The 27803-nt window shown below is 40.8% G+C and overlaps 5 protein-coding genes across 5 annotated transcripts; 2 read left to right on the top strand and 3 right to left on the bottom strand.

Annotated features, from left to right (window-relative positions):
* Positions 1-11: 11 nt before the first annotated feature.
* On the bottom strand, positions 12-4980 carry acsbg1 (acyl-CoA synthetase bubblegum family member 1). Its single transcript, XM_069708634.1, has 14 exons — positions 4745-4980; positions 4034-4101; positions 3588-3856; positions 3388-3476; positions 3085-3205; positions 2921-3001; positions 2688-2837; positions 2353-2529; positions 1958-2139; positions 1479-1712; positions 1166-1383; positions 858-997; positions 390-636; positions 12-224 (listed from the first exon to the last, which is right to left on the bottom strand). The coding sequence occupies exons 1-14, from the start codon at positions 4789-4791 to the stop codon at positions 148-150; spliced, it is 2100 nt and encodes a 699-aa protein (XP_069564735.1). The 5' UTR covers positions 4792-4980; the 3' UTR covers positions 12-147.
* A 2185-nt stretch (positions 4981-7165) lies between these two features.
* On the top strand, positions 7166-11214 carry dnaja (DnaJ heat shock protein family (Hsp40) member A). The gene is made up of 8 exons (XM_069708641.1): positions 7166-7274; positions 7551-7692; positions 9230-9404; positions 9511-9615; positions 9695-9922; positions 10029-10259; positions 10363-10463; positions 10588-11214. The coding sequence occupies exons 2-8, from the start codon at positions 7561-7563 to the stop codon at positions 10801-10803; spliced, it is 1188 nt and encodes a 395-aa protein (XP_069564742.1). The 5' UTR covers positions 7166-7274; positions 7551-7560; the 3' UTR covers positions 10804-11214.
* On the bottom strand, positions 11201-12947 carry rps27l (ribosomal protein S27 like). Its single transcript, XM_069708643.1, has 4 exons — positions 12892-12947; positions 12067-12175; positions 11607-11717; positions 11201-11457 (listed from the first exon to the last, which is right to left on the bottom strand). Exons 1-4 carry the CDS (start codon positions 12895-12897, stop codon positions 11429-11431), a joined length of 255 nt encoding a protein of 84 aa, XP_069564744.1. The 5' UTR covers positions 12898-12947; the 3' UTR covers positions 11201-11428.
* A 390-nt stretch (positions 12948-13337) lies between these two features.
* Positions 13338-15904, top strand: LOC138626755 (ras-related protein Rab-8B-like). Its single transcript, XM_069708645.1, has 8 exons — positions 13338-13755; positions 14372-14432; positions 14547-14607; positions 14690-14767; positions 14917-15006; positions 15120-15185; positions 15281-15331; positions 15451-15904. The coding sequence occupies exons 1-8, from the start codon at positions 13632-13634 to the stop codon at positions 15541-15543; spliced, it is 624 nt and encodes a 207-aa protein (XP_069564746.1). The 5' UTR covers positions 13338-13631; the 3' UTR covers positions 15544-15904.
* Positions 15905-16236: 332 nt separating this feature from the next.
* On the bottom strand, positions 16237-27581 carry LOC138626754 (transient receptor potential cation channel subfamily M member 1-like). Its single transcript, XM_069708644.1, has 24 exons — positions 27409-27581; positions 26851-27064; positions 26423-26547; positions 26147-26318; positions 25629-25803; positions 25411-25534; positions 23753-23825; positions 23480-23580; positions 22880-23056; positions 22643-22777; positions 22460-22510; positions 22234-22374; positions 22108-22137; positions 21716-22008; positions 21224-21452; positions 20998-21129; positions 20774-20905; positions 20548-20676; positions 20219-20470; positions 19945-20119; positions 19026-19170; positions 18718-18923; positions 18351-18483; positions 16237-18261 (listed from the first exon to the last, which is right to left on the bottom strand). The coding sequence occupies exons 1-24, from the start codon at positions 27490-27492 to the stop codon at positions 16899-16901; spliced, it is 4791 nt and encodes a 1596-aa protein (XP_069564745.1). The 5' UTR covers positions 27493-27581; the 3' UTR covers positions 16237-16898.
* Positions 27582-27803: the final 222 nt, after the last annotated feature.

Consider the following 27803-nt stretch of genomic DNA (forward strand, 5'->3'; position numbering starts at 1 on the left):
TTGGTTTGCTATTGTTTTTTTTCATTCTGCAAACAAGATGGAGGTATAATTAAATTCAATGCATGTCCTCATGAGTCATGAGATGTGTGCAAGTGACATGGGATTTCATACTAACAATTACAAAGAACTTTCTCTGGGAACATGACTCTATCCTTGATAAAGGCTCTCTATGTCTTCGTGGTACATCTCCAAGACAACAGGGCGACGAAGCTTCATTGTGGGACCTGGAACGAGAAAACAGAACGATGTGGAGGAGGTCACTGCTGTCCCAAAACTGCATGGCATTCAACGCAAAAAGCACGTAAACAGTGTTTAACATCGTGTGACATATCTGTTCATACTATGATAAAGCATTTAGCTGAACAGTCAACTGAGCGATGCAAATTTACCCAGCTCTCCTCCAGAGACGGAGAAGTCCTTCCTTAAAATAGTCCACTTCTGTATGCGTTGGGCATTAGAGGTGGCTGCAGAGTTGACTCTGTCAATTCCCTCTTGAATTGCCCGGTGCACTTCTTTGGCTCTTCCTCCAATTATGTCAGACACTTTGGTTGCCTGGCTGCCCAACTGTCTGCAAAACTCCACAGCCTCCACACTCAGCTCCTCTGTTGGCTCCATGGTTTCTGTATTGCTGCAACACTGAAACAAAGAATTAAATCCTGAACATCACATATTTTCACATAAATCATGATTATAGGTCAAAATTAACACTTGTTTCACCCGCTTTATACTTAATGCCTTGTTCTAAGAAGAGAATTAAAAGCAAAATAAAGAATTCAGCAGCTGCATTTAAATCAAAAACTTTTCTTTTCTTTTTTTTAATTTATATAAAGAGATTAACTAAACTAATGGCAGATTACCTTTAGGGTTAAAAACATGGACAAGAACTTCCTTTTGTCTCCAATCAGCATTGCATTGCTGATGAAGGGCAGCTCCTTCTTTACTGCTTCTTCTATTGGAACAGGAGGAACATTCTCCCCACCAGCTGTGATGATCAACTCTAAATGGAAAGAGAGGGCACCCTGACATTTCAGCAGTTTATGACTCAACACAAATAAGGAAGTCGTATACTGTCAGAACAGCATGCACAGTGCAGAACACAATGTGAGCCACCGACCTAACATATGCAATTTTCTCAGAATAGCCTTATTTTCTCAGATAACACTACCTTTTATCCTCCCTGTGATGTACAAGAAACCCTCTTCATCGATCCTCCCCAAGTCTCCAGAATGCAGCCATCCATCATCATCCAAAGCTTCTCTTGTTTTGTCTTCCATGTTAAGAAAACCCATAAAAATGTTGCGTCCCCAAAAGCAAATTTCACCAGTTCCCTCGGAGTCCACGTTGGCCATTTTGTATTGACAACCAGGCACCACCTTACCACAGCTACATGTCAGAAAAAGATTTCTGTCACTTACTCAGAAGATTAAAATTTAAGCACCACAAAAATTACACAACATTTTTTTTTTTTTTTTTTTTACCTTGGTAGATTGTAAGCTTTAGGACCTGACATGAAGTGAGGTCCCGTGCTCTCACTCATGCCATAGGCTTCATACAAACGGATGTTCAGGCCCAAGAAAAACTGCACTGTTTCACTACTGATTGGTGCTGCTCCAGAGAAGAACTTCTGACAGCGAGACAGGCCCAGCTCAGCCCGAAGCTTCTGCAGCACAAAGCTCTCAGCCAGGGAAAAGAGGAATGGTTTCTCATCATCCCTAAAAAAAAATTAAAAAAAAAAAACAAGAGTGAAATAGCTATTCAATTAAATCATTCCCTCTTGAAAACCCATCTGTACATATATTTTGAGGAGATATTTGTATCAAAGCAACCATAAGCACCTTGACTGTATGCTGTATTTTTGGTAATATTAACCCAAATGATCATCAGTCCTAAAGTGTAATGCATTTTCAATATTGTCACATTTCAGAAGAATTATTCACAAAACTCAATCTGTACTTACTTTTGCATACACTTTCGATTGGCTTCCAGGCTGACTGACATCGCCCATGTCACCAGTTTCTTTTTCACATATCCACACTGGCTAATTTCCTGTTTTATCTTCTCCATCATTTTCTCCCATACACGTGGGACGCCCATGTGGGATGTGGGACAAACTTCCCTCAGTGTATATACCAGGCTTCCCTGCAAATTTTTTTTTACTGAGTACATTACATTATTCAGTGTGTTTCTTGCTTCTAAATAAGTTTATTAAAAAAAAACACAAAAAAACCCAACATTTGTCAAAGTGCTTATTCTTCCACAGTGTATCTTTGGTCTATTGCCAGACCTTTGACATACCGTGTAATTAAATGGTAATACTAACATTTGTGTGATCAAAGCATTTTCATTATTTACCTTTAAGGCATCTGGTTGTGCAAAGTATACCAGCTCACCCCACTGGATGCCCGTCCAGAGATCATAGATCTGAGCAGCAATGTGGCTGAGAGGCAGGTAACTCACGAGTGACTCCTGTTTAGTGTCGGCTGGCTGCATGTCTCCAACCCTGCTGGCATGATTGGCAGTCCATGTGATCTGTGCATTCATCACGAACCAAGACAGAATATTGTTTGTTGTTGTTTTTTTTTTTAAAAGTGTTTTCATTTTCTTAAATCGGTAAGTTTAATGCATTATAAGCGTAACAACATCTCTCTGAATAAGTCCACATAAACAACAGCCACATGGAAGCTTACATTGTCATGACTGAGCATGACTCCTTTCGGCTTGCCTGTGGTGCCAGATGTGTAAATCAGGATGCAGCATTGGTTGGCTCTCTGGCTGCTGATGATTTCATCCAGTTGTTTCTCAGAAACCTCCTGACCCAGCTGCATGAACTCCTTCCACTATCCAAAAACAGCAACATACCACTCAGCCATAAAAGTAATTCTGGATCTGTATCATTTTAAGTTGCGTCTGAAGGACTTACAGAGTAGAGATTTGAGATCTTCTGCTGGAGCTGTCCACTGTACTGCACTATGGCTTTCAGATGGGGTAGTCTGTCACGTATCTATGGTAGCAAGAGTGAACATTTTACCACAGATTGTTTTGCATGTAAATGAAGAACTGTACCATTTTTACTTATAACAGTACCTGCAATATTTTATCCAATTGCTTTTGGTTTTCTACCACAATAATGTTGGCTTTGGAGTCACTCGCCACATACTGGCAAGCTTCTGGGGAGTTTGTTGCATAAATTCCTGTCATTATTCCTCTGCAAGGAACAGTACGGTTGTTATGGGAGAGAGAGAAGTTAGAGAATGTGTCGCTGCTACAGGAGTGTACGGAATAAATAATGGTCAGAGCACATTCACAGTATATTATGTGCAAAGTTATTGAGTGATTCAGACCAGTGCTTAATGCAAGTCTGGTCGCTGTGGGATGTGTATTTCTCACCCTGCCATGATGGCACCGACTGCAGAGTAGAACCATTCTGCTGAATTGAATCCTAGTATTGCCACCCCGTGGAATCGCTTTAAACCGAGCTGCACACATCAACACATTCTTTTATTTATTTTTTTACAACTATGACCATTTATTGTGTCACTTAAGCATGTAGTAAAAGAAAAATCGAATTATCTTTTTGGATAATATACCTTTATAAAGCTCTTGGCTGCTCTCCGGCAGAATTGATAATACTCTAAGAAAGTTATCTCTTCCCATTTGTTGTTCTTCTTGCTGGAGAGAGCATGCATGTTTCCATATTTTTCAACTGAGGCTATGAACATTTGGTGAACTGTGACAGGTTCCTCTGGACATCCTTCTTCTATTCTCAGTCTGACCGAACTTCTAGCATCAGAGGTCCATAAAGAATGAGCGGGAGCAAGAGATGCGCTGAAGAACTCCTCTTCTATGTTTTTCTTTCCTGTAATGAGAGAAAAATCTAATCTGAAAAACAATGTCAGTCCTTTCCACAGACGAATACAATCCATCGCTGTGTCCATTTACAAGTAGTGGGGTCACTTCTGTACAGCTTACACCATGATCCCAGCTTCACAGTGGATGTCCTCTCATTCGGAAAGCCTTTATGCCCATAACTTACCAACAGAGGCCAGTTCTTCACTGTCCATCTGCACTTGTGCCATAGACTCCTGAACTGATGACACCACACTGAAACACACGGAGAAAACATGGGCTCCGAACAGTTCATACACACTCCACCTCAAATTCTGGCAGTGGTCTAGGTTGCTGTTTTCATTACATCACGTGGGTCCAATTTTCAGCTGCATTGTTGACTTTTATGGAACACAATGTCCGGCTTGTGGCACAGCTAAAGCCCCCGTGCTTTGTGTGACAGGGTATACTCAATGAAAGCAAAAAGACTGGTGACTCCCACTCATTAAAAAATATACTTATATATACAGCTACTTACAAAACCTTCTACATTACAAATATGCTCAGTAAACTGCTACATGAGATCACATTGATTTTTAGAGTGGTGGCAAAGAGCTGTGTTAATACCAATTGAGCTGGAACATTCATTTAATAACTTGGGCACAAGTGCTGATACCCTTACAGATACAGACTAATAAAAGAAGTGATCAGTGACAAAATCAGGTTCTACTGTCAACACATTTTTGTAACTGTGGTCAATTTGCATTTTAGCTGATAAATCAGGTTCTATGAAAAGTAATTAAAATCCATTCCACAGCCAAAGTGAAAATATACCAATGATTTGTTCACTTCTGCCAGTAGTGAGTACTTGTGCATATCAATTAAAATCAAATTAAAAAGTTCATTTTAAGTTGCTTACCTGTCTTTAAGTTGATCAACGGCCTTCTCTTCATCAGGAAATAGCATAGTCTTAGCTGTAGATGTCCTGTGAGTTTGGCTCTGGCTTATGTATGATCAATCCTCAGAATTTGTCCCAAGGAGACACTTTTCATACAACTGACGTATATATATTTTCTTGAGTAGCCCTACACCCTTTAGTTGGACCACGTGTGCTTTCTGGGACTGGCAGACTACAGTTCAACGAGACTGATGAAGTCGTAACTGGTTGAGACAAATAAGAAAGACCATGTGTGCACTGCATTGGACCACTCTCTCAAGGCCACATCCTGAATTTAAATTAGCTCAGTCTTTTCATATGTAAAACAGTCTTTTTATAAATCTTTCCCAAATCAAACAAAAACAAACTGATAGGTAAAATACAACTTTTTTGATTGAAACTTAATCCACATGAATTGTATTTTGAATGGACGAGGCTAATGCTTTAGCATTCAAAAAGTTTAATCGATTTAATTGATAGCTTTTATGTGGCTCTTGGAAAATCTAAAAAAAAAAGTTACATGGAGGTAGCTACAGGAGCATCTGCAGCTGTTAATTCACTATCTTTTGACAATTTGACAAATTCATAAAATTGTAGGCTCTTACAGTCATCTATACAATCATTTGGTGTGGATTATTTCTTGCCTCAATGCAACTGCATAGGTTACCAAGAATCCACTGCGTTATTATATCCCTAAAAATGCACATTTTAACAAACATGTAATCCTAGCACAGGCAGCTCAAAACACCAGTCCTTTCATCCAACAAAGTACTTCCAAATAACAATTTATTTTGTCATTTGTCAATAGAATGTCAAGATACACCTCTTGATGTTACCTTGCTCAATAGTGCCTCTGGATGGGAATAAGAGGAACTAAAGCCAGTGACGTATATTCAAATCTGTACTCAAGTACAGTTGTAAAAGTACATAAGTAGCTCAGCAAAATGTAATTAATATTTGAGTACAAATTCTGGTTTGGATCCTCTAACTGATATATTACAATATATAACATCATCAGATCATTGCTAGTGAAACATCAGTGTGTGAGCAGCATGTTACTGTTGTAGCTGCTGCAGTTGGAGCTTGTTTGGACTGCTTTGTAAACAGTTTCATAAACAGGGACAGCACATGAATCTGAGCAGTCGTCAGATGATTACTGGGAGAGGAAAGAAAAAGTTCTGATGGGCTACACAAATCTATTATTTATCTTTTTGTTTTTGGACCTTTTCTCTCTTATCTTTGATTTTTTTTTTTTTTTTTTTTTTTTTAGTGAGATGTTGAATCATTTGAACATTTACTGAAATGAAACCATGTGAGAAGTTTGGAGGAAAAAACAACAACAACACTATTTGGTGGAGCTGTTAACATCTTATAGACATTTGAAATGTGACTCTAACTACATACTTCTGTTTGTAAGACAGCAGAAGAAAAAAAAAAAAAAAAAAAAGAGGTTGGAAACAACTGGTTTACTCTTTAACAATGTGGTGTATTGTAACAGATTGTTAGAGCCAATTATCCACTGATAATAGGTGATATTCATCATCTACAATCTTTTGTGTAGTTTTAGTGTAGCGGAAATTGAAATGGTAATACTCAAGTAAAACTGCAAGTAACTCAGAATTAGAGCTAGTTAAGTACATTGCTTGAGTAAATGGTAGGGTAGGTAGGTAGGTAGGTAGGTAGGTAGGTAGTTACTTTATTAATCCCCAAGGGGAATTTTTTTTTCTCGCTACAGCAGCATACAGGAAGCAATAAGATAATAACAGAATAATAAAAATCAATAAAATAGCAGTAAAAAATATTAAATATAAAATGCACAGTATATACTGTACAGTACAGTATATATATCTATATATATTATCTATATATATATTATATACAAACAACCAAGAAACACAGACAACAGTGTTATATCTATATATATTATATACAACATATTATATATATTTTACTGCTATTTTATTGCTTTTCTGTTATTCTATTATTATCTTATTGCTTCCTGTATGCTGCTGTAGCGGGAGAAAAAAAGAAAAAAGAAGTCCCCTCGGGGATTAATAAAGTAACTACCTAACCTAACCTAACTTCCCACCCCTGAATGAAGCATGCTCTCGGGGGGGAGAAGGGGAGGAAATGTTTATAAAGCTTGCCGTAAAGAGAGATCACACAGACTTTGCTACGTTTGCTCTTTCTATAAGAACAACACTGCACGCAACATGTTTAGGCTGCTTCACAATGCGCCCAAATCGAGGTAACACAGCCTGCGAGCTTTCGAAGAAGCCGATCAGGCCTCCCCCCCCCCCTTTTCTCCCCCCTTCTCCCTCCCCCCTTCATGTTATTTGTCCCCCCTCCCTCCCTCCCTCCTCCCCTCCTCCTCCTCCCCCTCCTCCCCCCTTTTCGACCGGAGCTCTCTAGAAAGTTCTGCACTGTGGAAGCGAGACTAATAACAACCAGCCATCTTCTCCGCTGCCTCAGTAACACGGGCCGAAGCTAACATAACCAAACACAGTGGCAAGTAAGTACTCTAACCCACAGTACGAAAGACGATGGAGCTATACGGCTAAAAAACAACAACAACAACAACAACAAACAAACAACCGGTAGCGGTCACACTCAGGCTTTAACGCGAGCTAACGTTAGTATCCGTTAACTTTCTATATCTTAACGTGACTTTAACGCGATGGAGCTTAAAACTAGAAGGACATTCAGGCGATGTTAATATAATATAATATGTAATACGCGTTTCTACGTCCGGCAGTCATGTAATATGTTCGTGTTTTTGTTTGTTAAGATCGGTCGCCATGGTACGCGAAACCGGTTTCTACGATCTCCTGGGCGTGAGCCCCAAAACCTCACCGGAGGAGATCAAGAAAGCTTACAGAAAACTCGCACTGAAATATCACCCCGACAAGAATCCCAGCGAAGGAGAGAAGGTGAGCGACCATTTATCGACCTTTTACGGAAAGCCAACTGCGGCCGTTTATGGGCCCTGCTTGGAAAATGTCCTTTCTAATTTTAAACCTTACGGCTGTGTTGAACTGGTCCGGAGGGGAGAGGAGGGGGGGGGGGGGTGTTTCTGGACGGATCTCGGAGCAGCAGCAGCTCCTCTGGGTAGTTACCGGGAGATCAGTCCTCGGAAACGCTGTTAAGACTGTGTCGGGAGGTGGGGAAATACATCCACTGCCTTTTTATATATAAATTATTATGTATAGCCTCTCATTTTTTTTTTTTTTTTTTGTAAGAAAAAAATGGATGTGTAATTTGCTTTAATTGTAGCATATCTATGGTCTTTTTTTTTTCTTTTTTTTTTTAGTGTGAACTACTTCACTTTAGGTAGTTTTAAATGTCCCTTTTGAGTTGAAACTTGCTTTTTTTTTTTTTTTTTCTCTTGAAGTGGGATATCTTGTGTTTCCGTACATGCTGGTGGTTTTACTCACATTTTATATACTGGAAATATCAACAACTATGTTGATGCGTGATGTTTAGGGGACAAGAACTGATAAACCAGCACGAGACTTACCAACGTAAACCACCATGTTCAGAAAAGACAGCTCGCAAACAGGAAATAAAACAACAACAACAACAACAAAAATCCAGCACTAGACACAATACAAAGTGAGGGCAATTGCTACAATATAATATAATATTGAATTTATTTGAATGTGATTTGTTGCTTCAGCGGACGTCTTCACCATAGCAACAGTCAAGACTCAGTACTTGGTGCTATTTTGGCATTTGAATGGTCGAAGTAATGTGATTTCTCAAAAACAAAGATGGACCATTATGAAATGACAGCCCTAACATAACCCCGTGGTAAGACCGGGTTATGAGGACACACAATCAAATATTACAATATTTGTATGTAGGGAGGGATGACTATTGATGCTTTCACAAAATATTTACACAATGATAAATAATCATCAGTATGATTTAGTGGGTAAATGCAAATAATAGAACAGTGAGAAGATTCTTAAATTCAGAAAACCACATCACTTGACTGTGATGCAGCATTTAAAACCAGGAAAAGACCATGCTTGTGCTATACCATAATATTACAATATCTAGCTGCATATCACGTTTTTAATATATTAACAATTTGGTGCACAGCTCCACCCTTTAGTGAAAAACAGCCTGCAGCTCCTCCGACTTTGCAAATATATTGGAGCAGAGTAAATAAAACAAGTTTGCGCTGTGGGCGATCCTAAGATTGCCTATGATTATCTAAATACATTTTGTTTAGGATCAAATTTATTTTGAACAGATGCAGATATACTTGAAAACCAGATATATTCATGCGAAGATACAAACTTACATCTTTGTTCTAGATATCACAATTTAATTATGCTGCATTTGTATCCACTTAAGATTTGTTTTATTCCAGTACGGTGATGGTGGAGTGATTCACTAAATTATTTATGATACCATTTTGTTTTCAAAAGTGACGGAATGGCTTTTGTTTCATTTCCACAGTTCAAGCTCATATCTCAGGCATATGAGGTGCTGTCAGATCCAAAGAAGAGAGACTTGTATGACCAAGGAGGGGAGCAAGCTATCAAAGAGGGGGGCATGAGTGGAGGGGGTTCCCCCATGGACATTTTCAACATGTTCTTTGGCGGCGGAGGACAGATGCAGAGAGAGAGAAAAGGTAAGATATACACGCTGTTAAGAGTTTCTAAGAACTTCCGCAAAATGCCGTTTGTCCAGTTTGAATTCATGAATTAATAACGTGAACATTTATCGTTGTTCTGAAGGGAAGAATGTTGTCCACCAGCTCAGCGTTACACTGGACGAGATGTACAATGGTGCCACGAGGAAGCTCGGACTCCAAAAGAATGTCATTTGTGAGAAATGTGACGGTAAGTACCGGTGACTACAAAGAAATCCCAGTAACATTTGAAGTGTGCGCAGCAGTACCGGAAGTGTTTTTAATCACAGGGTATGGCGGTAAGAAGGGTGCCCTGGAGAAGTGCTCAAATTGCAAAGGAAGAGGAGTACAAATCAAGGTGCAACAGATTGGGCCGGGCATGATTCAGCAGATCCAAAGCATGTGTACGGACTGCCAGGGACAGGGTGAGAAATTCAACTCAAAGGACCGCTGCAAGAACTGCAACGGACGCAAAGTAGAACGCAAGAAGAAAATTCTTGAAGTTCACATTGACAAAGGTACGCGTTTGTTTGTTTTTCCCCATCCGTGACATATTTAAAAGAAAATGTAATTACTTGTAAATGTATTTTCATAAACTAATCCTTGGATAAATGTTTTGTGCAGGTATGAAAGATGGTCAGAAGATTATTTTCAACGGAGAGGGCGACCAGGAGCCTGGACTGGAGGCCGGGGATGTGATCGTTGTGCTGGATCAGAAGGCGCATGCGGTGTTCAAGAGACAAGATGAGAATTTAATCATGAAGATGAACATTAAACTGGTGGAGGCTCTGTGTGGTTTCAGGAAGACCGTTGAAACGTTAGACAACCGAACACTCGTCATCAGCTCACTGCAAGGTAACTGCCTGATGTCCGCTTACCTCCAGAGCTGGTTTGCGAAATGTTTTGGTCGTCAGTATTTGCATTACAGATTTCACTAACATCTGTATTTCTTATTTAGGTGAAGTAGTCAAGCACAATGCCGTCAAATGTGTTCAGAACGAGGGCATGCCGATTTACAGGGATCCCTATGAGAAGGGACAGCTTAATATTCACTTCCAGGTAAAAGACCGGAACACTAAACATTTCACCAAGTGTGACACAACCCTGGAGTTAAATCTGTTTGGCACATTCTTGTGTTGGTAGTGCAAACGTGAATTTCAGCTCATTATAATGTATCCTGCAGGTGGAATTCCCCGAAAAGCACTGGCTCCCAGAGCATCTCATGTTCCAGCTTGAAAGACTGCTTCCTTCCAGAGAGGATGTGATGATTACTGATGACATGGAGGAAGTGGACCTTACGGAGGCAGACGGGAGCAAACAACAGAAAAACTACGGTGGGGAAGCTTACGAGGAAGACGACGAGGGTCCCAGAAGCGGAGTGCAATGTCAGACGCAGTGATTGCAGTCAGCGATACAAATCTGTTGTAAAGCTCGTCGGGGTTTTTGTTGTTCTGGTTGTCGTTTTTTTTTTTTCCAAAGAAGTTTGACCTCTGCCTTATTAGTCTCTATTTCATCAAGTAATACACTTATCAGTGAGAAGTTAAAACAGTTCCCACTGTTGCTGTTATTTTGGGGACACAAATATGCAAGTGGAGTTGTCGGCTCCCAAAACTGTATTTTGTGTTACCATCTTGTTCTATTTAAATCCATGTCTTTTATATGTACGTGCTTCTCAGAAACTTATGGCACAATCTTTTCATTCAGAAACTGAAAGGACAACTTTGTATGCTTTCTGTGAAGGTAATTTCAAATCGCAACAAACATGTGGTATTTTATTAATAAAAGTCCCAGGATCCTTCAACTTTTACAACAGCTGTCTTTATTGACTTACATTTTTACTTTTTAAGTATTTTGCATAATAAAAATGTTGCGAGTAAGATTATAAATTTATCATAAAAGCTGAACATCTGTACAATGACAGAACCTGTCATTCGTGAATGCACAACACTGTGATCAGTGGGAAAATTAAGGATTTCTGAAAAGTATGACTTAATTACAGACATGATTAAGTGCATAATGCCCTTTTAGTGTTGCTTCCTCCTGAAAGAGCAACCTGTGGAACAAAAAAACAAAAATGAATTAGATGGCCTACTTCATTCAGGGATATGTACACTTCAAGGTTGTGATACTTGACCAAATTCTTACTACCATTACACTTATGTAATTACAGCACTGGCAGTAATGCTCTCTTGGATTTCTTACCCTCTGTCAGTCTGGCCTTTCCTCCTTTCGGCTGGCACAATACTGTTGAGCATCCCACACAAAGTACCACGGTCTGTGCATGACTGAACACAGTAGTGATCTTGTAACAGCCTGCAAAGAAATAAGTGAAACTGTTAAAACAATTGGCCCAACATAAAATGCAAGGCTCAGTCCTGAACAGTCTACATCCTTAAGATGTATCGTTTATTATCATTGAGGACCGAAGAAAGCAGAAAATAATTCACATTTAAGGATGCTTACTATCATTACCAAAATAGTTGCAATTGATTTACTGTCAATGAACTAATTGATTAATTGTAACAGCTCTTTCAATGGCCTAAAAACACTGCACCAAACCTCCAACGACATGCTGTCTTTTTCCCCCAATGCATGCATCACACTTTTATGTATATATTCGAGTGAAATCCTCATAATAATAATAATAATATTAATAACAAACCTGGGCACTTCACGTCCATGAAGTAGGAGTTGGGACTCTGGACAAGTCTTTTCTTTTTATGCTGTCTTCTCTCAAAGTCAACAGGAGGGTGGAGGAGGTCTTTAGCCAGCTAAAATTAATGAAAAAGGTCATTAGTCAGTCGCATATTTTGACAATTTCAACCAGCAAAACCGGAAGCAGGTGCTGTCTACTAAGTGAGAGCGTTCATGTTTTACAGGATCCCGTACAATATAGCAGCTGGTTGAAGCACATTACTTTTCTATATACGTTTTCATACGATTAACGAGGTTAAAAAGACTGCTTAGTTTCTTTTATTAATTTTTTTTTTGAAGCTTATATTGTGCCACGTAACGTGCCGACTTTCACGTTTTAGCGGTAGCACGGACGCCGATAACACGCGACACTTTCTTGAAAAGCAAACAGCCCATAATATTCGCTTCAACATACATACGGATCTAAAAAAAAACGATGAGGGCATTGAAATAGCACTCGCGGTTACGGTTTCTCGGCACGACATTGCTCCGCCGCGGTTTAAACCTCACACCCGTTTTTGTCGCTGTTGCGTTTCAGCAAGTAGCCGCCACCCCCCCTCCCCCTCCTCCCTCCGGGTCGGACGGCTACACGAAAGCTAACTTCGACTCCACGTGCCGCTGCGACTTAATCAACAACTACACTTCCGAGGCCTCAAGTCACACCGCGGACGCAACCGCACCGTGCGACGGCAGGGGACTCGTCGACAAAAAAACGAAAGGAAAGCTGAAAATGTTGCATTTGAACTAAAAAAAAAACAAACAACAAAACCAAAAAAACAACTTGGGAACTTACAGGCATTTTGGCCGTGCTGCGCTAGGTTGACTCTGCGCATGCGCGTGTTGACGGGACAGAAACAGCGCGACACTGAGAATCGTGAAGAAATATTATAAACATCTAATGAAGCTGAGCTCAGCGGTTTTAATATTTGTTTCGACCTTCTTTTTTATTATTATTATAATTGCCGCGCATTGCTGTAGATACTACAGGTATGGTTAAAAAAAAAAAGTGTCAACTTTTAATAATTTTAATATTATACAGTCAATGCTTGTAACCGGTTTCAGATCTCTGCAGTGCGTTTGGGAGCTCTGTATTGCCTTACGTTGGGCAAACAATTTCTGATACACGATAAGACGAAATTCGTTTAAAAAAGTGGAAACAAAAAACACCCCGGAGTTTTGTTTTTGTAGGCTTGTCTTTTTTTTTTTTTTTTTTTTTTTTCCAAGAAACCAGTTTGTGTTTGTTTCACTCAACTCAGTTAAATTTTTACCAAGAAGCAGAGTATACACATTTAACTAACCTTTATGCTTTTGTCTGTTTATGCAAGTCAGTATGGTAAAAAAATAATAATAAAAAAAAAAAATCCCTGTCTTCCATTTAAACTACACAACCCATAATGCAAAGTAGAAAGTGACGTCACTTCTCTAGACACCGGTTTGCTGCCAGTCTGCAACAGACAGTTGAGGATCTCCAGACGCGGGATCCATATAATCGCCCTTATAATCGCGAACCGCTGGAGTCTATAGTTTGTTTAGATGGCGAAAACGTACGATTATCTCTTTAAACTGTTGCTCATAGGAGACAGCGGAGTCGGCAAGACATGTCTGCTGTTCAGATTCAGCGAAGACTCCTTCAATACCACCTTCATATCCACAATAGGTGAGTACCCTGCAGACGCCCCTTTGGATAAATCCAACCCAATGAATGCCCGCATCGACATAACGGAGCGTTTTGGATTAAACAGATAACAGTGACTCTATATTGCTGGTAATACCTGTAGCCTAAACTCGGGATTTTTTTTTTTTTTTTTTAATGTATTTCTATAATGCAGACCCAGAGTGTTACAGGGCAGTAACTGCATAAGAGCAAGACAATGGGGCTGAGACGAATAATGATATTCTGCCCTTGAAGGATCATACACCAGAAAGATTAGATATAGAATGAGTGCGAAACTATAGTCAAGACTATTGACCTTTAAAAACCTTATTGCACTGTTATCTTTTTTTTTTTTTTTTTCCCCATCAGTATTGGTATATTCATGTTATAATAATCTCTTAAAGATAGTCTCAAATTATATTTTACAAATCGAATTTGGATTTATTTCACAAATTATTCATTCTTATAATAATAATAATTTAAAAAAAAAATTGATAGAGAATAACCATGCATGCAGAATTGCCATGGCATGCGACAAATTAGGTGATGTCATGTAACTAATCAATGCAGTAAGCATGAGCTTACGCTGCCCTGTTTTTTCTTCTATTGCGCAAATCAGGCATAGACTTCAAAATCAGAACAATAGAGCTGGATGGGAAGAGAGTCAAACTTCAGATTTGGTAAGTTTGAGTAGCCTTTCCCTCCATTTTCAACACGTGAAAGTACAATGAATCTACACTTTGAAAGAACAAAAAAGTCATTTTGGACTACCGCTTTTGATTTGGTGTGCTCAGGGACACTGCCGGGCAGGAGCGGTTTCGCACCATCACTACAGCTTACTACAGAGGGGCAATGGTAAGTCCCTACCGCTCTCACTTTGTGACGATAAGCCTACCTTACCCTTACATATCATCATCATATATTTTTTTCTTCACAGGGTATTATGCTGGTCTATGACATCTGCAATGAGAAGTCCTTTGAGAACATAAAAAACTGGATTAGAAATATTGAAGAGGTGAGCTCTGAATTCAATGTTCTAGTAGTAGTTTAATTCATATTTTACTATAAAATGAATTGGTGTAAATTGCTGTTTGATGTTGTCATTGGATACTTGAAGTACCAGACTTTACAACCTTACATAATGAGTCTTTTCAAAACTCCCAGCATGCTTCATCTGATGTTGAGAAGATGATCCTGGGTAACAAATGTGACATGACTGACAGGAGACAGGTGTCTAAAGACAGAGGTGAAAAAGTGAGTCTCCGCACTTACTAGAAAGTACTCTCAAACAAATTCAAATGTAGTTTTCCAATTTGCGTTGGGTGACACTAACATTTGTATTTTTTTTTTTTTTTTATCTCTCGTAGCTGGCTATTGATTATGGAGTTAAGTTCTTGGAAACCAGTGCAAAGTCTAGCTTAAATGTAGAAGAGGTAAGATGAATGGTTTAACCCTGAAAGTATCATACAACGTGACTTGTATACAATATGTAAATGTAACATTTGCTTTTGTTTTTCTGTCACACAAGGCTTTTTATACTATAGGAAGAGACATATTACATAATCTGAGCTCAAAGACGGTAAGTAGTGAAGAGTTTCTTAAAATAGATGCTACACTTTGTACTTGCATTTAAAAAAAAAAAAAGAAAGAAATACTGTATGTTTTACATTTCTTCACGATCATATTATTCCTTGGTAGGCTGACAACAACGGCGGAGGATCGGGCAAACCAGTCAAGATCACAGAGAAGAAGTCGAAGAGAATTAAATTCTTCAAGTGTTCGCTCCTGTAGGCAGCTCGTCTGTGAGTGTTCATGTGAACCTTGCTGTTTTGGAGGGTTCCTGCTTCTCGGGCTTCCCCTCAGCAGCAGCAGCACTGATCATAATCAGAGGGGCCTTGCTGCCAGCTGAGGTCACAGGTTCATGGGTGGCTGAGATGCTACCCTGAACCGCTGACCTTGAAGAGGATCAATGAGGAATGAGGCCTGATGTTTTAATATCCGCTCATGCAAAAGACTTGTGCGTGACCATCAGCAGTGGTTTGTAGCTTGTCCTGCAGTGCCTGCTCACAGTGGGCAATGAGTCTGCTGGCATTTATAACACGTCTGCTTGATCTACAAATATCTCAGTCACACACAGTTGTCTTTTATAAAAAAAAAAAAATCAGATTCTTTCATATATTGTAGCATCATTTTGTACACACTAACTATTGTCATATTTACTATGATGATGCTGTAAGATAAACATATCAAGTCTCAGCATTGATTGTATTTGTCTGTGTGAATTTACATATATTAATATGCTTATGGTCTCCAGTTGCATTGGCATTATTTCTATTTGTTCATGTGTGCCTAGAAGGAGCCACAGTGTTGTGATAGAAAAGATAAAAATACGTATAAATACAACCGACTGTATTCTACTCTTTTTTTTATTTTCTAATGGAACCTTTATTTATACAGGTTTCAGAGTCAAAAATGAAACTGTGAAAGGGTTTTTCGTTTATTGAGAAGCTACATATTGTTACAATTATCAGTGTTTGCATGAAAGTTGTAGGGATACCTCTGAGGGGTCATTACTAAGCACATAGTATCTGGGGAAAAAAAAAAAAAAAAGAACATGTTTACAGACAACCATACAGAAGAAGTTCATGTTTTTGCTGTTCATATACTATACATGTCAGCACAACTAACTGGTTTTTCTTTGTTTTCTCCCGAAGCTGTAGACATCCAACAGGTTCCCTTTACAATTCCAACATGAAAATACAGTGACTGGGGAAAGCTGTAATGTAAATGATTGTCTCTGTAAGCTACTGTATATTACACCAATGAAAAGTAAAGATGGTCAAGAAAGTGTATCTCTACGAGAGAGTTTGGATTTTCACTACCCTCCTCTGACGACTAACATCAACTGCATGATTGAAAATATTGACAGGTTTGGTGGGGATTTTTCCATCAGTGTCATTCCGTATTTATCATTGTGAAAACAGTTTCAGAAACTTGGTCAGTAATGATCTTTGAAGGCAGACTATCTAATTCAGGACAGTTCACAGTCTCGCCGGAAGAATTATAGTCACTTTCCATTTTCCCTCATTCAGTTTTATTTCCCTTTGTTGCTACTTATATCAGCCTCTCCTCTACGGCTTTCATTTCTACTCCTGTGCACCGTCTCCTATCTTCTTTGCCTCCGTCTCCTTTCCCTCATCTTCCGCAGCTGACACAATTCTGGCTTCAGCAAGGTCCAGCTCACTGCTCGGCTCCTTGCTCATCCTCGAGGACTTCACCTTCCTGTCGCTGGCATTCCAGCTCTGTGACCTGTGAGACGGCATATACTTCGCATCAGCCACCGTCAGGTAGTCGGTGGCGTCCGAGAGGTTTCTCTTGGCCTTCATCTTTTCTTGGTCTTCTACCGGTTTTGTCTCGAGGGGAGTTCCTTTACTTTCTGAAGGAATTGCATCAGTTTCGTTCTGTGTTTTAAGCTCTGCAGGTGCACCTTGAAACTGCTTGGCAAGCGCTCTGACTGTTGACACTTTAGGCAGGTGACCCAGAGTGCTGGGTTGCACTTGATACTCCAGATTTTCTGGCCACTGATTTGGAGCTTTAGTGACCTGGTCTACCAGTGAGCTGTGATCTGCGGCGTGCAGCACATCGCCACCTGCCTCGGCCGGGTTGTAGATGATGCCGCTCGTAGCCCTCTTCTTTGTAATGGGAGAAGTCTGGCTTTGGCTTTCAGTCGGGATATATCGCAGAGATTTAGTCCTCTTTGGAGAGGATGAGGTTCTCGGCAGCAGAGGGACCTTCTCTGTGGGCTCGGCAGCTTCCTCTGGTTCATCAGGGGGGTTGATAATGATGGTGCTCATAGCCCTCCTCTTTGTCAAAGGGGAGGTGGGTTGATCTTCAACTGGGTAGTATCTCAAGGATTTAGTCCTTTTAGGAGGGGACGAAGGGCTTAGTCTATTTTTGTCAGCCAGTCTATCTAGCAGTATTGTGCTGCCTTGTTTTATGTCGGTTATGGTCTCTTGGCTTGATGCTATCGAAGCAGGTTTTTGTTCACACGGAGATATGAGAATGTCCACACCCGAGCTAGGTCGCGACCTGTCCAAACCACCAATCTCTAAGGTCTGACCGCCTTCCTTTGTGTTGAGATTGCAGGTACTGGGTGCTTGCCTCAAACTGCGGCTTTTTTCTAGGCCACTTTTAGTCGTCTCGTCCGTGTCCTTCTGCTTGGATGCAAAATCCTCCATGTCCATGTGGAAGCGGTAAAGACTGTAACCGTCAGCACTACTGATGCTACCCTGGCGAAGGAGAGAGGAAGGGTCGCACACAGAGGAGTTTCGTGAATAGGTTCTGGTCAGCTCCAGTCGGTCAACCCCTGCAAGCTTTTCCAATGCGACCGCCATACGTCCATGGATCTCCTCTAGCTGGGCCAGACGCAGATCCACTGTCTGCAGGGAGGCCTTCATCGTGTTCTCCCTCTCATTTACTTCCTCCAGACGCATCGACATATTCTCAACTCTGCCGAGAACATGAGCAGTAGAGTTTATGAAAACAGGAACTGTAAATTGTTTTGAACTATCTAAATCACGTAGGAGATGGCAATTTACCTCTCTGAAGTAACCTTGATGCGTTCACCACTGGAAGACTGCTGCTCGTCCTCTTTCTCTCTGAAATATTCCTCCACACACTGCTCTTCGAACTCGTACAGATTTTTTAACTCCTCTGGATTCAACCTGAGCTCTGAAGGAAACAGAATATGATGATGTCATTGCGTTTCTTCAACTTGGTCTTGTCCAAGATTGTGCATCTGTGTTTGTATGTTTATCGGCTGCATGTTAAAATTGTAATTTTTGTAGTCGCCTCGAACTAAATTTGGTCTGGTTCTGAAGGGTTATCAGTATAATAAATATTAATGCTACTTCATGCTTCTGATAAAATTGTATGGATTTGTCACAGATTAATAGAGAGACTAACTGAGGCCTCGGTCCTTTTCATCTAGCTCTCCCTCCTGTTTCTTCTTGGCACAACGTCGAAACAGCCTGTTGAAGACGATGTAGAGGTGGCTGAAGATGATGAGAGGTGGAGGCAGAATGGGGCGGTCATGGAAAGTCATGATCAGCTGATATCTCTGGAACTTCCACACCTGGTTGGAAATGGACTTGACTTCAAAGAAGGTGTTGCTTTGCGAGAGGAAATGCAAACCAGTTAGTGCACACTATAGAAGCAGATGTTTCCCACAAAATAATAAAACAGGCAGGCAAACACTGGAACATGTATTTTACTTGAAGACTGCAATGAGCAAGTTGACCAGAAGAATGTTTGCCACGAGAAGGTAACAGGCCATGATAGCAGGTGTTAGCCAGGCACCGGGGATACACGGAGGCAGTTTCTTCCCGTCTTCATCATACAAGTGTTCACCACATGGAGCTGTGAGAAAACGAGGTTATAGCTATAGATTTTTTTCTGAGAACTTAAACTGATTGATTGGATCTACATTCTTGACTGAAAGACTACTCACGGTTGATTTCCATTGCATAGACTTGGAAAAATCAGAAAAAAGCGCCGTCCCACACAAACAAGGAGAAAGCGTTAAAATCGATGAACGTGGGTTTTTTTATTTCATATTTCTGTCAAGGTCAAGCTGGTGTCCATGAAAGAGTGGACTCGTGTCATCAAAATGTTCTTCCGTCTTTCCAGGATTCAAATTTACTTAGTTCCATACGGTTCTCTTTAATACTATAATTTGTGGTAAATCTAATTTTAAGATTAGTTCTCAACTTGCTCGGCAAAATCAAAGACCGCAGCATTTGTTTTCAAGATGAGGAATTCAAATATGCAGATTCCAGTATGTATGAGTGATAATATGTTAATATCTTACTCAGAAAGTAACTATTTGGGGATTTAATAACAGTGATAATTTAGTTTGTTGCCTTCACCCTGACAGAAGAAACGCTCACAGAAAAATAAAACTTGATGGCAGATGATCATGCAGAAGAGGTAATGATACTTGTTCTGCTCAAACTCAATGCCACATGTTGAAGCTATAACAAATGTGCCAGCAGAGGGAGACAAAGCATTGAGGGCTCTCAGTTCAATATATTCTTGCTAAACATCACAGAAGTTAAGGGACAGAACTTAATGTAACACTGATCATCTGCCCAGAATCAGGAAACAGAATCTTACTATGAATTCTAGTCTTACGGTCTATCGAGTCCGCAAAAACCTCTCCATAGATCATCCAGTAGGGCATGTAGAAAATGTTTCTGGCCAGGCGCCATGTAGGCTCCTCATCTGGGTGAAGGATGGCTTGCCGAGCCACTCCGAAGCTCATAAGCACCACCAGCATGATCACTACAAAGTACATCATGTCAATCATCTGGAAGAAAAGAAACAAACATAACATTTGAACTTTTCATCGTTATTCATGTCATGTCTGTCATGTGATTTTCATACGATTTGTTTAATCAATCATTACCATCTTCCCTATCATCATCACATAGGGTCCCAGGTATTTGTTGACTCCAAAGATGTCCAACACACGAATGTACCAAAAGATGATGTCTATACAGTAGATGACTCTGCCGTAGCCCATATACGGTTCGTGCTGCAGCCGCAGCATTAGCCCCAGAAGGAAGGTGAAAATGGCAGCCATGTCTGTGATGTTCCAGTACTCCTCCAACCACACACTTATCTTCTGTTTCAGCTTCCCTGGCTCTGACATCAGAATCTGGACAACAGGATTTAAAGGTCAGAGCCCATCTTAAACATCTTTTCAGATATTCTGAAGGTCTTTGTGTCTTTTACCTGTCTGACTTTTTCAGAGCCAAGTGTGAGGATGTATGCTATGACAATCCACTCTTGTAAACATGGCCACCGTTCCATTTTCACCAGGATAATGTAGTTGTACAACATCAAATAGCCCAAATAGCAAATCTATCAGAAGGAGAAATTTATAAAAAATCATCCCATTTTATCATGATTTTCAAAGATGCATGCCGAAATCCTTTCAATGCACATAAAGGGAACTTACAGTGTTAAACCAGAATTTGGTGAAGGGCGCATCATAAAACTCAAAGAACCTTTTGCCAATAGGGATTTTGTTGACTTTAGTGCTGCCTTCCTCCTCGTCTCCCTTTCGGGAAGTTGTATCAGCGTTTTGTTCCTGCAACATTAAACAGCAAACTCTCAGTGTGTAATCTTTCACTCTTGCATTAACAGTACATAAAATCTTAGAAAGGCAGCACAAACAAGGACCTTGCCGGATTTTGCGTCATCATCTTTGTCTTTTCCCTCTTCTTTGCCTCTAGGTGCATGATACGTAGCATCATCTCCGAGACGGAAATCGAGCAGTAGAATCAGAGGAGGGAAGATGATTCCAAGAATAACCTAGGTGAGATATCGGAGACGTAACAGCGAGTTTGTTGTTTATTTTTTGTTATGGTGAAATATTTATCAGGGGAAAACATTTAGTTATTTCAACCTTGAGCCCGGGGTTTTTTCCAATCCTTAAGCAGCCCATCCACATGTCAGTGAGCAACATCTGGCTGCAGGTGTGAGCGATGAAGTCACGTTGCTTAGCAGCCACAGCCAACTTCAGACAGGTGGAGTTGCTCCAGTTAACCAGCTCATATGTTAAGAGTTTCATGGCCACCTGCTCATCATGCTTGTAGGACTGGTCCAACAGCTCATAGGCCAACTGGCCAAATTCCCTGTGAATGGAACATATGGCATACAGATAAATATTTATTACTATATAGTACTTCTCAAAATCATTCACCAAGAAGAAAATGTCAAAACATAACAGAAAGTCTAAGCCGTAGTGGACAGAAAACATACTGTACACAACGGTGCTAAAATTAGAGTGGTATGCACCCGTATGCTTTTATATGGATAAAATAAGTCATTACAATTGACGTGAAATGTGTTTTATGTTATGCACTCTTGTTTGACTGTGTTCTACTGTTACACTGACTTGGAGTTGTTCTCCAGATCTTGGGAGATGTCATCCACCAGTTCACTCTCGGAGCAGTCATGAGCCATGGCCTTGTACAGTTTACATGCCACTAAGGCTTTTGCCATCGCCTCTTCTCCACGCTGCCACAGGAATAGTGACATCTTCTGGCGCTTCATCAGCACCCCCCACAGCATCAGCTCATGGAAGGGATACTTGAATCGACAGACCTCAGGGTCATCCACATCAATGTCCAACTCTTCTTCTTTCTTCTTTTTTCCCTTTTTCTTGCCTTTTGCCCTGGGTTCATCATCCTGATGAAAAGAAAACAAATTATGATTGATCATCCTGCTGTAGGAGTTTTGATTGTTTCAACAAATTAGAAGTATTTTGCTGTGAAAAGGACACCACACCTCCATTCCTAGAAGCTTCAGCGCTTTCGGCTACAAAAAAAAGAACAGAACATTGTAATTAATATTAAATAGTACTTAATACCACAAACAAGCAATTGTAATTTATTTTCTGGCAGACATGCGTACCCTTTTCAGTCCATATAAAGTATTGTAGAGGTTGCGGAAAACCTTCCTGGTGTAATTGCTCCTGTAAGCTCCACCCATGAGGTACTCCAGAACCAGACCAATATCAATCAAAGTGATCTGATAATCTGGAGGAAGGTTTCCCTGAAAAATAGTTAAGTATCATAAAACCTGAAATAGTTTGAAATGATAGACTGCATATTTAATATAGTAGGAAGTATGGTTTCACCTTTTTGACATCCCTAACCACGGCATACAGTGTATTCGCAGGGCCAAGTTTCTGAGAGAAGAGAAGGGAGGAGAGGACAAACAAGAAGGTAAATAATAAGGGTCTGCCATTTCCATATGTTGTTGCCCCTGAGAACTTTCAGAATTGGTCTTTTTTTCATTTGCTGTAGGTCCTCAGACCCACCGTGTTGTATAACTCCTCCAGCCTGGGAATGGTAAGGAAGTGATGAATATTGACCCCATTCTCCAGGAGCAGTTTGACAAAGTCCACTCGGTCCAGCACAAGAGCATCCATCATCGCCTGCTCCAGAGAGTTCACCTAAAAGAAGGTAATGTATGAGACAGAAAAATTATAATTAATACATTTATTCTACTCTCTTAGATTTCCACCCAAAGTGTTTGTCATGATCCCCGTTATTACCCAGCGCATCAATTCCAACTTCCTCGGATCTGTTTCCTCTGGAGGTTCAGGTTTGGCCTTTCCTTTTCCCTTCCCTTTTTTGCCACGGGTCTTGTTACGAGGAGCGGTGGCAGGGCTCTTCTGTCTCTCCTGGGTTGGAGTGCCAGAGGTTGTAGTGCTGGTCATGGCACCGGCAGGCTGACCAAGCAGGAGCAAAAGAAGAAAGCTCAGCCTCCTCTTTGCTTGAACATAAATACGTCAGTCTTTTTATCTGCTGGATTATACATGATGTCTCCTCCTTCACAGAAAAGTTCATTCTCAGTTTATGTGCACTGAACGCTTTTTCACATCACTTCTGAAAGTTACAGGTGTTTCAGCATATGAATTTGAAAACAGCTTTCTATTGTCAAACTCTGCACGTGCAACATTCTGCACACTTATAGTCAAACATCCAGGGGAAGTTAACACATTTTTCATTGCAGGAGGACTTTCATCAACTCTATTTCAAACTATTACAACCAGGTTCTTTCCTTCAGTCATATTTATACCTTCTGTAGTTTTGCAATTGTAAACTTGCGCAAAACAATTAATTTGTAGCATTTAAATGTGAGGACCACTCACTGGTAAATTGTGTCCATAAACAAAGATGTGATTGCGAGCAATATCCACTCTGTTCCAGGCCAGAGCCAAACTGAGCTGGTCTGCTGCTGCAGCATTTGTGCCTGATGCAAAAGAAACCAAGGTGGATAGAGAAAGAAAGACAAGGACGAGAAGAGCAGGTATGTGTAGCATTCAGACAAAATATCGCTGTGAAATATACACAGTACACATACAAGTGAAAATTTGTTTCCAACTCAGAGTGGGATTACTGTTTGTGATGCAGTCTGATAATACCTTTTAACAAGGCAGTAAGGATGGCCATTTCAATATCTTGTTGTCCCTCAGAACCCATTCGGAAAACTGTGATCTACATGTGAGAAAACATTTAAAGAGAAAGAACGATTGCAGGTGCGAGTTAGAGAGTCGTGAACTGTAATAGTTGATGTGGTTAATAACACACTGCATGAATGAATGGATGGATGAATGAAGGAATGAATTTGTGCCAGGAATGTATTGCAGCGGTAAACATGTGGTATCAACTGATTTTCAGCAGGACTTCTCACAGCAGCACTCTGTGGCTGACTTTTCCAGCACAAACAGCTAATTTACTTCTCGGACAGAGTGACAGCACTCGCCTTGTTATAGACTCAAGTATATCAAATGAAATTATGCTGACAGGTCTGTCACATGTGCAGCCATAGTGAATGGGATTAGACTGGTATGAATATGCGGCAGGGCGCCAGAGATTTCAGAGCTGGCCTTGGGATGTGTTAATAATGAGCAGCCTACATCAATATGAACACTGAAAACTTTTGTTGCTCTTTCAGACGGTTGCCGGGTGCACTGTGTGTTGTTTTTTGGGGGGGTTATTTTGAAATGTTGCATCCTGGTGTTACATCACAGCAAATTTCATCCCTCTAAATAAGTGTTTTTATTCGCCTAACCCAGCTGTTCACATCAGATGCACTTAGGATGAAAGGATTATATGGGGACTAGACACTGCGACACTGATTTACCTATAGGTTAGTCATGGCACTTTAGTTTAAGAGAAAGGCAATAGTTAGTTGTGTATAAAGAGGTCAAACAACTTTTCTGACACATTGTCTGGATTGGGTATCAAACTAAATGGTATAGTGGGGGGGAAAAGCAGTTTAAGTTGCTTATCTGAGTGTGTTGGAGCATTAGGCAGTCTAATACAACAGATATATAATGCAGAGTTGCTGATGAAGTGATAGCACTCTGGTGTCTGAAAGCTTGGGGAGTGGAGAGAGGAACCTGGCCGAGGATTAGGGAGATGCAGCCTCTCCTCCATCTGTGTGCTGCATGCTTACTGTTAAATAGATGAAGTAAGAGCCTCTACTAAGCAGGTGGTAGTGTGCACTGATCTTTCCCACCCGAATGTATGGAGTCCGGAGATTATATGCGCCGGGTATTACAAACTACTAATCACATCGCTTATACTGATGGAAATCTGCCGGAGACGCACAAATGCTGCCACTATTTATGTACCAAAGTCTACAGCAAACACTTTGGAGAAACACTCTCCGCTCTGGGATGAATGTGCTATTTGTGAAGACTCTTACTGAGGCGTGTGCTGAACTGTATTGTCTACATGAAAGTAACACTACAGAATTAGACATCCACCACCCTTTTACAGCTGTGTGTTACGAGAGGTTAATGATAACCTACAGTAAATCTGTGAATGCTCTGGGTTACATACCACACATGACCACAAAAAGTAGGAGAAATGACAAGCAGGTTGTGGGGATTATGTTTATTCAATATGTTAATGGTGTGACACAAATGAGTGGAACGGATGAATGACGATGGAGACCAAATGCTTCACAACTCAAAGACATTTATTGATTGACACAGATGTGTTTTTCTTCAATACAAGATGATGTGAAGATGTTAACACCTTCACCGTTACAAGGAATATTTCTTCCACTCACCAGTTCCCTTTTCTTCATGCACTCCATTACCATGAGCAGAATCTGCTGCGACTGGCTCTTGGTGTAATTGAACGTCTTCTGAATCGTCACTAAAAGTTGATCTCTGACATCATCGTTAACCAGGCTGGAGGAGAGGGTTTAAAAATGACGTTTCCGATTTTTATCAGAGGAATAAAATCAGAGTAGAGTGAGGGACAAATCATCGAGAAATAGCTCACCCTCCATCCTCTGAGAACTTGTGGGCGAAGGAAATGATGTCAGAGGCGCGGCCGCTTCCATCACACACTACCACAGGGATGGGAGGCTCGTCTCTCAGACTCTCCAGGGCAATAGAGATGACATTCGGACCTCCTTCTACTATCAGACACACCAGAGGAACCCCCTGACCCAAACCTGGAACACAGGAAAAAATAGTCAGTCCTTCCATTCATTTCATCGCTAAAGTATAACCGTATAATAACAGGCGTTTGAGAATGAAGGGATGAAGAAGAGTATGTTGGATCTGATGTGTGAACAGACAAACCAGAGGAAGGAGGGAGTGAAGTCAGTGGTGACAGCTGAGCATCCCTTTGCTGTCCCTGCCTTATCGGAGCTCCAGGCATAGGATGACAAAGGGAAGCCCACAGGTCACAGAGGAGCTCTCCACCCACTTGTCCAGCAAGACTCTGGCTCACATGCACACACCATGGAGGATGGAGGATGTTTTATGACATCTGCAGGGTGCTATCTGACTTACGTGTGTTGATCTTCTGCAAGGAGATGTGCTTCTCCAGCAGTCGACGGAGTTTGACCTCAGAGCCGTATTTCCCACAGGTTCCATTGTCAGTGAGGATGAAGTGGGAATGGCTATTGTTAAGCACAGCCAGCTTGCTCAGTGGGTTTGCCATTGTCTGATACGGTCTGGTTACCTGGACAAAGAAGGAGACATAAGAGTGAAGTGTTTAAGGAAGACGGATTAGTATGAAAAGATCTTTTTTAAAAAGAAACTAGATGCAGCTGTGAATGTTCTTACATCTTTTCCAATGAGATCCTCTTTGTTTTCCAAGATCCCCCATGGAGCAATTCCGATCGCGCACACCTTCCCTCGTGACTTGGAGGAATGGTCCTTTAAGGCATCTCCAACATGACGAATCACCCCTAAATTGTAATTAGCAAAATAGAACAATATGAATCCCTCTTTCAGATACCCAGTGGGGATGCATCATGGGACACACTGTGGTAACCGCACGCAAAATCAACACCGATGTGATGAATTTCCCCACCAAAGCTTTAATTATAGAGCTTAAACCTGTGACAATGGGTTGGTCAAATCTCTCCCAGGAAATTGCAGAATAGGAATTATGTAATGACAATTTAGAACAAAGATAATCTTCTAATGTCACAAGCTGATATTTCTTAAGTGGACACTAAAAGCATTATTCTGAACGGTCAGCAGCGTACCCGTGTTGACTCCGCCCGTGAAGATCCAAGCTCCGGTGGTGACAGCGGCTTTGATCAGGCCTTTGCCAAACACTTGCTTGAGTTTGGGCTGGAGGTCAAAGTTCTGGAGACCTCCGTGTACAGAGATTAGCAAGGTGGGCAGCTCCAGCTGCCAGTCCTTCACCATCAAATGCAGGAGATTGTCAGGCTTGGTGTCATATGAAACCCGGATGTACTAGGAAAAAAAAGAAGGGGAATGTTCAGTATTGTAACTTATTTTATATATTTATTTAATGTCTTGTTTTAAATCAGTAATGTCTTGTTTTATCCTACTTGTTTTTATACATCTTTTATCTTGTTCTGCTGCTGAACTGATGAGTTGCCAATTCAATTTCGTTGTATCTTTTTACCATGACAATAAACATCCTCATCCTATTTCTGATCAACACAGTCACGTTGTCAGTAGCAAATTCAACATGTTTTAAACTCTGAATCATGAGGTAGCTCTTTAAGGCTGCATCATGGTGCTGGAACTTCTTACAAGACAAGCAATGATAATTTTCAGTGGCTGAGACTCACCATGGCCTTGTTAATGAATCCTCCTCCCTGGAACTCGATGATGCCAAAGGAGTCTGTTGGGTACGTCCTGGTGTGCTTGATCATACTCCATTTATCCTTCGGGGTGTCAATCTGCACCAGCTGGTGCGTTTCCTCGACTGAGTTGGCACCAGGAGGGATGGCCACGTGCTGCGTTGTCAGCTGACCACAGGCACATCTAGAAAGATCACAGAGGGTATGAACCACGACTTGAAGTGAATGAAACACTGTTGTGTAGTCGTGCTCGTGAAGGTGGCATATCTTAATTCCTCGCGACGCACGTCGCACATGTTCTTTCATGACTGTGCCCATTTCTGGGAAATGTGTGCCTCGATGAATAAAGGGCCGCACTGCCTCGCTGCTCTCAGCAGCCCAGA

The sequence above is a fragment of the Brachyistius frenatus genome, unplaced genomic scaffold (assembly GCF_029030835.1).
Source record: "Brachyistius frenatus isolate BFR_SWC_R1_liver_20210118 unplaced genomic scaffold, ASM2903083v1 Contig_77, whole genome shotgun sequence".
Classification (NCBI taxonomy): domain Eukaryota; kingdom Metazoa; phylum Chordata; class Actinopteri; family Embiotocidae; genus Brachyistius; species Brachyistius frenatus.